This window comes from Apteryx rowi, unplaced genomic scaffold (genome assembly GCF_003343035.1).
Source record: "Apteryx rowi isolate R43461 unplaced genomic scaffold, aptRow1 scaffold_405, whole genome shotgun sequence".
Taxonomy (NCBI): domain Eukaryota; kingdom Metazoa; phylum Chordata; class Aves; order Apterygiformes; family Apterygidae; genus Apteryx; species Apteryx rowi.
This window is the reverse complement of record NW_020450580.1, coordinates 83,299-93,497: the sequence shown is the minus strand read 5'-3', so window position 1 is coordinate 93,497 and position 10,199 is coordinate 83,299. Positions and strand designations below refer to the sequence as shown.

The 10,199-nt window shown below is 50.0% G+C and overlaps 1 protein-coding gene across 3 annotated transcripts in view; it reads right to left on the bottom strand.

Moving 5' to 3' along the window:
• Positions 1-5,882: 5,882 nt before the first annotated feature.
• IP6K2 (inositol hexakisphosphate kinase 2) overlaps positions 5,883-10,199 on the bottom strand; it is a 23,242-nt gene continuing 18,925 nt past the window's right edge. For 2 of the 3 annotated variants that reach the window (XM_026075497.1, XM_026075496.1), the window contains exons 4-6: positions 9,672-9,847; positions 8,091-8,266; positions 5,883-6,667 (exon numbers count right to left, since the gene is read on the bottom strand). In XM_026075497.1, coding sequence (XP_025931282.1) covers positions 6,170-6,667; positions 8,091-8,266; positions 9,672-9,847 — 850 coding nt within the window. In that variant the 3' untranslated portion in view covers positions 5,883-6,169. Of the gene's footprint in view, positions 6,668-7,193; positions 7,207-8,090; positions 8,267-9,671; positions 9,848-10,199 lie in introns of all 3 variants that reach the window. The other variant, XM_026075498.1, reaches the window with a different exon arrangement.

Genomic DNA, 10,199 nt, shown 5'->3' with positions numbered 1-10,199 from the left:
TGGGCGAGGGGCTCTCGCCCCCACGGCTCCGTCTGCTCCCTTACGGCAGGCAGGGAACACCAAAACAAGCGGTGCCAGCCAGCGGTGGGGAAAGGCGATCCCCGCCGGGCGGGAGGGAACGTCCCCGGGAACACGGCGCTCCCTGCAAAGCTGGCCCGGGGGCAGAGCCGCTAATTGGGAACAGCGGCAAGGAGCCGCTCGGCTGGCAGCCGCTTCCTGCCTCCCGGGAAGCCGGGAGGGCGAGGAGGCGAAGGCGGCTCTGGGAACCGCTCGCCGCTGCCTGCCCGCGGGGCCGGGCTCTCGCACGCCTCCCTTGCATAACCCTCTGCTCAAAACCTGCCGGCGGCCTGGCCGGCGCCCAGGGCCCCTCCTTCAGCTGCGAGGAAGGAACATCCAGCTGCTGTCAACAGCTGGAATTCCTAGAAACGGAGAAGACAGAAGGCCGCGCGAGTTCAGGGAGCGCGGCGGGGGAAGCGGGGCAGGCGGGCGCCACCGGAGGGGCTCGCGCGGGGCGCAAGGGGGGACCCGCTGCAGGCTTTGAGACGAAACCTCGCAGCCCGGCCTGCCCAGCCAGCTCCACCTGGGCTAAACAAGCTCTTCGGCCTCGGACGGCTGCGCCCTGCTCTTCGTCAAGCGCTCCCTCCGCTGGCATCCGACGTGAGCCCCTGGCCGGCCCACGCGCCCAACGCGCCGGCACCCTTCTCTCCCCGGCATCAACTCCCCGCTCGGCACCAGGCTGCACCCGTGGGCGCCTGCCGCGAGCCGCGACTGGGACCTTCATGGTCGGGTGCCAGCACAGGGACTGCCCTCCCCGGGGCAGCGGGCACCCACAGCACCCCGGGTGCGAGCATCCCCCTCCGCGCACCCGAAACGCCGAGCGAGTCGCCACCAAAGCGGAGCTCAATTCCCAGGCAAAGCCGGCGCGAGCTGTAGGAATGTGCTTCGTCCCCGGCCAGATGACCCGTGGCCATTCCCGGCAGCCTCCCCTTGCCCCAGTTTTGGGCTAGAAGTGACCTATTTACATAATTAAAGCTCCCTGCAAGCCCCCAGGGCCGGCACAGTGTCGCACACAGCCGGGCGGGTGAGGGGCAGCACTGCGGCGAGGGGGAAGCGGGCGCGCGGCCGGCGAAGCCCTGGCTCCCACCCCGGCCACCGGACCGGGGGATAAAATCAGCCCGGTGCCACCAGTGGGGCTGCCAAGGGCGTCCCGCCATGAGCCCCGGGCAAGGGAGCAGAGGGGGACGCGGCCCCTGGGGGGAGGCACGGCGGTGCCTCGGCGCCGTGCTCGGGGGCTGCACCCCGGGCAGCAGCCACGCGACCGGCCCCGGCGGCGAAGGCTCTCCTCGGGCCGGGCTCGCAGGAAAAGGTAGGTCTTCCCCAAGCACCAGGAAACGGCCAGGGAGGAGACCAGACACGGGGGAGCCGGAGGCGCCGCGAAAGGGGCCAAGAGACGGGGGATGTGCGCTCAGTGTCGTCCTCTGCGGAGCAGGGGCCCTGCCGGCTCCGGGAGCCCACGGGCGCCGCAGCAGGTACCCGCTCACCCCAAGGCGCCCGCGGCAGCAGCGGAGCAGGGACACAGGCTGCTGCAGCATCCCCGCGGCCCCCGGGCACGGCCACGCTGCCTGGCCTTGAGCCGGCTCGGGCACCACCGTGCCGATGAGGCTGCACCGCTGCGTCGCCCCTCTCCAGCGCTGCCTCCGCTGGCTCCCAGCAAGCCGGAGCTACGGCCTTCCCAGTAGGGGAGATGGGGCCAGGAGTGCTTTCTCCGCCAGCCCTTTTGCTCTGCTAGAGGCAGCTCTGCACCCGCCCCGGGCCCGTACCTGCCCCCGCAGCAGGACCCACATCCTTCGCGCCCGGCTGAGCCGCATCCTGCCTGCAAGGCACAAAGGCTCGGCGCCGGCAGGGGCGCAGGGTGGCGCGGGGGCCTCCTCGCAGCACTGCTCCTTCCTGCCCTCGCCCCCGGCTCCCGAGAGAGGAGGCAGCTGCGGCAGCCGGGGACAGGACGGAGGCAGCTTCGCCCAGCCGAGTTTGCAAAGGGGAAGCGGGGAGGACATTGCCCGGGGCTAACGCAAAGGCAGAAGCCAGCTTTTAGGGTTAGCGCAGCCTCCCCCAGCTGCACAGACCACGTCAGCCGCTCACTCATTTGTTTTTCTTTTTAAATGAGGCCCTGGCAAGACACATCCGGGAAATGCACAAAAGCACAACATGCAAAAAATCTTAAGCAGAACCGAACAGCACCTTTATCTGCTGCGAGAGAGAAGAGGGAAGTGTTTGAACGCGCTGGAAGCTGTCGGAGGACAGGACCACGTCGCCGAAGCCAGGGCGCAGGCTGCCCACCCAGGTGGTGGGGCGGTGGTCCGACCCCCAGGGCCGGGCTCAGCAGGGCTCAGTGAGCATCCCGGGAGGAGGGGGACGCTCCAGCACACCCAGACCCCCAGCACAGCCTGGTCCCGGACGCCCAGCCAGCCCACGCTCTGCCCACGACAAGTAGAGCGCCTCTCCCCCGGCTCGCCCCCCTCCCCTCCTCATGTGCAGGCTTCAGCAGTTGCTGCCCAGCAAGTATTTCAGAGGGAAGGCCAGCTCCTCCTGCCCGGCCCTTTCCCACTCGCTGTTATCCCGCTCAGGCCAGCCCCTTGCAAAGTGGAGGGAAGGGAGCCGGGCGAGGGGGAGCCGTGCTCGGGGCGCGTGCAGCAAGGCGCCGATTGCTCCCTGGAGGGGAAGGCACACTCCGCAGCGGCCGAGGCGGAAGGGCCGGTTTCCGCGGCATGCATGCCCCAGCGCTTGCTTTACGCTTTCTCCCCCAGCCCAGTCGCTGCTGGCTGCAGCAGCATGGAGGTCAGGCTGCTCAGCCGCTGCCCTGCCGCCAGCCGCAGCCGGGAGGGACTGCGGCAGAGCATCTGCGCGCAAGGTCAGCGCGTCACTGCGGCCCGTGTGCTGGAGTTAAAACTGCCAACAACAGCCCTACACCAACAGAGGGAAAACAGAACAAAAAGCCCCAGAGTCTCCTCCTCAGCAAAACCATTGCACGCTTGTTATCCAGTAACTCAGCCCTTTGCCACCCTGGACAGCCAGGCATCCCTCAGACCTCTCCTGCAAGCACACAAACACACCTCAAGGGCAGAGGGCATTTACCCTCTCCAAGACGGAAGGGGCAAGGCAGGACACGTGTCCCCCTCCACATGTGTCGCAGCCCCAACTTGCTCTGTCCAGGGGAACACTAGCCGTAACAAATCTATAACCTGTTTGTCCAAGTCCTGCCTACCCAAAACCCCAACCACAGGAGTGACTGACTTGATGGCAGTTTCAGAGCTGTGGACACATGCGCAGCCAGAGCCAGCGCCTGGGGCTGCAGGAGGCTCCCCTCGCTCCCACCACTCGTGGTATCTAATGCTGGCAAGCCCAAGGGCAGGCAATTACATAATTGCCTTTCCACAAGCACAGGAAACTGCTTGAAGGAATTTGAGCAGAACAGCATGGAAGGAAAACAAATTTGCTCTTGAACTCTACAGGATAATATTTCATTCAGACTGACTTGCTGTCTAGGTTGCCCCTTAACCCTTGAGTACATGGTCTGGGATGAACGAGAACCACCTCCTTGTTCTGTCCAGGACATCTCCCCAAGGTGTGGTTTAGATCAAAGTGCACCTGAGGTAGTTTTTCCTCCTGACATTTTGATCTTGTCCTTTCAAAGTGACTAAAAAAGGTTATCACTTTCCCTGCTCTCCCCTTCCTATTCCTCCAGACTTGGGAAGCTCCATAACCATGTTTTCGCTGCTTTGCAGTGCTGGCAGGGCCTTTACTAATCCTCAGACAATACTGGCAGAAGAAATAAAGCAGCACAGGCTAGGGCCCATAGGAACAGATGTGAGATTCGTTTCTCCTGCATTCTTACCTGCATGCAGCATTTCCACCCAGATCTTTATCTTCATATACGTACCCTCAACCTCTCCAGGTCTGGCTGCTGACCCCACTGGTCTGAGACCAGATCAGGACCCAAATTTATACTGTTCTCCACAGTACCGAGACAGCAACTCCCCACTCTGTCACCAGGGCCCTGTCTGCAGGAAGCAAAACAATGATTTGCTCTGGAGGCAGTTTGCGTCAGACAAAATGCAATTGTTTTCATCGCATTTTGTGAATTCCCTCCACAGTTCATACATAATACAAGTACATTAAAGGACGTTATCAAATCACTTCTACTTTATCCCTGCAAATTACAGACTACAAAGTCTAACAGCCTATCAGATGAATCTGCACAGGCAGGTTTATTTATATTCAGCACCAGAAGCACTGATAGGTGACTGTACCACATGCCAAGAGGCTTGTCATTAGCTTAGTAGAGGTCATCACATTTTAAGAAGGAGAACTGAAAAGGAAACGTCATGTTGCTGTGAGTGATTCCTCTCCTTATCCCATCTATTCTGACTCACGCTTAGTGACACATTGCAGAGGGACAGCAGGAAACTTCACTGACCAATGCTGAAGACATTTTGAAATTGAAAGCGCCAAGAATAAACAGAGTCCCACCCTCCACCCAGGGCATTTTTACAGTATTGACACAAGCAGTTCAGTAGCAGCTCAGTGCTGCTGACCTGACAGCTGTGTTGAACACCAGAGATTCATGAAGGAGCAGTAAATGGCAAGTTAATGACCGACAAACCTACCTAATGAGGAAACCTCCCCCCCACCTCCATTTGAAGACATAACAGAGCAACTACAAGACGTGGAAATATCTATTTAATGCTGACATCAGTTTGTGCTTATATCAAAACAGCAGCCACAAACTAATGTTGTAAGAGCTAAGGTAAAAAGTCTCTTCGAAGAGTACAAAAGAGCACAGGACAGTCATCAGCACAGAGACTTTGAACAGGAGAACCTGATAGCAAGAGCCAGGGAATATGAAACTAGGGTTGTACAGCTGTAGCCCTGCTGATCACATGCTTTCCCTGGACACCAGGGCATCAGGAGCCTAGCAAGTCAAGCCTGGTACCTTCCACCATTGTTTCTGCAGTGTTCTTGTGTCACACCCCACCTCTCCCCTCCCAGACACACCTGCAGTCACCAGGGTCCTCTCCGTGGCACATTTCTATGACCCCTCTTTCAAAACTTTTCATTTCTCATTGCCTGCTTTATCACATCACCCCACTCCTCCTCACAGGTAAGTGCACCAAGGGACAACGTTCCTGCACTTACCTCAGTACTTTCACACCATCCGAGTCTCACGCTATTGTGAAAACTTACAAACTTCACAGAAGGGAGAAATCAGCCAACTAAATATAGTTAGATAAACAAACATTCCTCTTCTAAAAGAAGAATTAATGGTTTGGAGTTATGCTGTTATCCTTATTTCAGTTATTTACTGTCTTCTCACTTGCTGACACTTCCTGCCTATTTGTCTCAAATTAGGTTTTAGGCTGATTAGAACGCCTTCCAGGCTCTGCAGCTCTCCCCTAGTAGCTGCTATTACAGCATGAGATTTAGTTACAAGATCCTAAAATAGGAAATGGCGTGCTGGAGATTTTAAGGACAAGGTCTCACCTATCACAATCACATAATCATTCTGGTTGGAAGGGACCTCAGGAGGTCTCTAGTCCAACCTCTTGCCATTTGGTCCCTCTAAACTGTCTTTTCTCCAGGATATACAGGCCCAGTTCTCTCAGCCTCTCCCTCCAGCACCCAGTCATCTTAGTGGCCTTCAGCTGGACATGCTCCAATTTATCATCTTTCTTGACAGGAGGCCCAAAACTGATGCAGTATTGAACATGTGGTCTAATGAGAGCCAAGTAAGCCGTGCCACTTGCATTCTACTTTTGTATTACACAACCAGAAAGATCTTGTAACTTCATTTCCTCCTCAGTCACCAGCAATGACCCAAACATCACTTACAATGAACAAAAAGAAGTTTATTGGAACGTATACACACAGGGATAACAGAGGTATCTGAGTAATCAAATATGGAATGTTTAAGAAAGTTAAAATAAATAAGGATACCAAGTTTTGCCAGTGCTAGGTCCAGCACCAATGTAAGTAAATGCCCTCTGAACAAGTCTGACTCTGTTGGGACCATCCCTGTAGAGTCTGTAAAGATTCCTACCACCAGAAAGTGGCCAGTAATTCTGGAATACAAAGAGTCACTATAGTGCTTTCTACTGATGTGCATTCAAACTGTTTATTCGCTACTTTCGTCTCTTATTTCTTTAATAATATCTATTAAGTTCTGGAGTCCAAAAACATAACCCGTGTCTTGGCCCTCATGCACCACGCTATCTTCTCCATAGTATTTGCAGGTTGTGTGGGCAAAGTCTATCATACGGACATCAACAGTACTAGCAGTTGGTTTGTAGGCATATGCTCCTGCTGATTCATCTGAAGATTCCTCTGAAAGGTCCTCCAAGTCCTCTGGGTCTGAGTCAACAGCAACTTCCTGCCTTTCCTTTCCATCATAAATGATCAGCAAGGAGCTAGAATAGAAGCGGTAAGACTCTTGTTTTTCTAAGACAGATTTGAGTTCAGTCAGTTTTTTAATAACAGATTCAAAGAGTTCCCTGCGCAGGTATTTGCCATTATGAAAGAACTGGTAAAGTGCTTCTTTAAATCCTTGGACTGAGAGTTTTCTTCCATGGTACTTATTCATGAACATTAGCTGGCCAGTGCCTGCCTGGTAGACCTATATATACAAACACACACAAGAGAAGAAAAAAAAAGTTTAAACTGTCAGTAACACTGACTCAAAGCCCTGAAGAAAAGACATGCTATGGAAAGCTTTTACAAGATGACTTATTTGTCTCTTAAAATTGCTCTTGCACAGTTACAAGAACTGTTAGCAACAACAGACCCAGCAGTATCTATGGAACTCTGAGGTACAGCGGAAATGGAAAATTCCTTCAATTTAGACTTGAGCTTTTCCACTTGGAACATAAGAATGAGGAGTTTAAGTGAGATTAGGAAAGCTGTGGCCAAGATCCCCAAAGTCAAGTTACAACTTGCACCATAGCCACTCTCATTCAGCTCATTATCTGCCTCCGCTCACGGGCATACCAGACTGATTCCCAGAATGCTGAGCTCTAAATGACAACACACACTCTTATACAAAACTAAGGTGTGCCCCAGAGTCCTCTGTATTATCCTTCAGGAAGGCTCCTTCCTATAGGGGAGTGTTCTGTACATCACATAGGTCAATAATGCCCGAATACCTGGGTCAAGGACCTGTAAGCAGAAAAAGTAAGGATTACAGGTCCCTCCACAGTTCTTCCTGGTTTTCCAGTACAGGTTTATACTGAGAAGATGAATAGACAAACAGGCCCCACTCAAACCCCAGAACTGCGGTTAAAAATGCAGCTCCCATACTTCAATTTCTGCCTCATGCTTTTTTCTGAACTTAAGCAGCAACCTGAACACCAAACATACAAAAAGTCATGCTGTGGAGCAAGTCCGAGCAAACACTGCTGGCATTCTGGGAATCTACTGGATGGGAGGAAAGAGGCTTCAAAAAAAGCCTCAAAAGTAAACAAGTTGTTTCCCTCTTGTCACTCCAGGAATGCAGAAGCATGTAAACAAAAACATAGGTGAAAGTCCATGCAATTTTATCTCCTTATTTGACCACCAGTCGTATCACATTTACCAATCCACTTCTTGTCTGCACTTTGCAACAAGTCTAGTTTTAGCAGTGAAAGGTCTACGGCTTTTCCAAGTCTCCAAAACAAAACTGATTGTTAATATTTTGGCAAATTTCCACATGCTTTATTCAAAGTGCATGTGTCAGTAGAACCTCCTTCCAATTATTTCCTATGTTATCTTAAGATGCTAATCAAATCAGTAACTTTACTACAGTTTTGTATCGCTTTTATGGTGAAGGAATGTGTCTTCTTGCTCAGAGAATGCATTCACACTGTGATGCAGAGTGTGCTGCAGATTGCTCCTGCACATGATGCCATCTTCAACTAATTAGTGATACTCTCAAGCCTCATTCACTCTCCCTGAGGAAAATAATCTCAAGCACAGTGACACATGGGATGACTACATCAGCCAAAAACCACTAATAGAAACAGGTACAAGTCTGTTGCCCTGCATATAACCCATTTTCCTCTTACCTGCATGCCACAAACTCGGACCCCAATAACAGCCGATGTACTCTGCTGACACTTGCGAATCTGATTAGCCTTTTTCTCTTCTGATGCATCATCTCCATGCTGTCGGGTTCCCATCTTAAGGTCCAACACACACGGTACTTCGTATCGAGACGTTAGGTTCTCCAGCAAAATAAATTCTGGTTAGTTAAGGAACAGTCCTTACGATGAGGAAGACACATTTTAAAACCATTATCACAGCAAATTTTATAGTGCCAAAACCTTAAATTTAAGGGATCCAGTAGCCTATCAAAAATTACAGCTACCTGCACTTGGCATAAAATAGAGTGGGCATCTCAAGTCCAGTTTCACTGCTCTCTAGTGAGGATAGGTGAATTTCCACCTTTTAAGCAGAAAAATCACCAGGGTCACCTTTTCAGCTCAGTTAGGTCTCGTCAATCCAAAAGCCCACCTTATTATTTTCCAATAAATATCCAGAAATATAATCAGGCACCTGAAGCACAGAACTGGAATTACTTCCTGCCTAGCAAGAGACTCCTTACTTTTCTGTGGGAAATCATGATTCTGTATGCCTCAGTTCCCACTCAAAAAATAGGGAAGCCTTTTCACAACATCTCTAAAACACAGAAGTTCAAAACCACTTCAGAACATCAAGTATTACTGTGCTAAAGATATCATACATTGCCATTTAGATAATTTAATAATCATTTACAGTGACATAAGGAGGATACCAGCATGAAATATTTTCCGTTGTTTAGAACAGTTTTATTATTCAGAGGTGTTTCAGTAATCCATTCACCAAAACACCTCATGCATGAGAATTTACTTAACTAAGATATTTGCTTAACTATAGATATTAAGATTTTTGCAGTATTTATCAGTTGTATCCAAGCCTGTGTAAATAAGATCTCATTTTTCATATAGCAGGGTGGAAAGGCTCAGGGTGGAGATGTTTGCCTACAGTTCCAGAACACAGAAACAGTCTGTTTCAAGTTTCAGACAGTTACTGGTTTTGTGTTCTTCATGCTCTAAACCTAGATAACAGTTTAGATTCAGCTTCCCTTTATCAAAAGGGCTTGTCAAAAAGAAATTGCTAGAAGCAGACAAGTCCTCATATCAGAACAGACTATGATCTATATTTAAAGCAACAGTTAGAAATTGCTCTGAAGGGAAAGAGGAAGCTAGTTTTTAGGTCAATACTGAAAACAAGTATTGATGGCTCTTGCAAAGGAAAAGAAGTGGCAGAACTCTCTTCCTTCGAAAGCTTCCATTAGCAAACTGGTTTTGTGGAAGATTCCAAATGCAGTATGCTATAAAACTTTTCTACTAATCAATTCACAACTTGTATGTTTGAATTAAATTACTTGAACTTCCCAGCATAGCTACTTCATTATGTACTAGAAAAGCCCATGTTCCACAAGGGCTGGCAATCCCTTCAAAGTCACTAAATAAATCATGGCTTCAGGGAGTCTCTTTGGATTACAGTTAGTCTGTGTTGTACTTTTATCTGACACACACATCCAAGAAATAAAAAGCAGAGCCCTACTCATTCCATTGTCATGGGATATTTTCAGGAAAGGATACTATATTGATTCCGGTGTTTTGCATTTTCCTTCATCCGCTGTAACTGCTGCTGATGACATTTCATACTCCAAGGATTATGGTGTTTAAACTGTGAACTGACATTTCCTTTTTTCTCTACACTGTAATACAAGACTTCAGATTTCTTCAGCCACTCAAATTCTTCCTCTAATTTGTGACTAAAAAACAGAACAAAGCAGCAAGTTAGAGGTCAAATTGAAAAAAGCAAGCACTTTAAAGGAGCTGTTGTTTTAACTTTACAGACTATTTTGCTCTCCTTCACTAACAGCTAGCATAAACCATTATTTTATTTTCTGTATGTCTGGACAATTTGCCCATCAGTAATATTTCAATCTTTGTAAAGCCACTTCCGTATAATATAAACTAGCATCTAGCCAAACATGTTACAGAGTATGGCATGTAGTAATTCTATTTATATATTTTTTTTTTAACCTCTCTGAATTGCTTCCAGAGAAGTAATGCAAGTAGCAACATGCTTTAAGGTTTCTCCCTTGCTAAATTCAGTGTTTT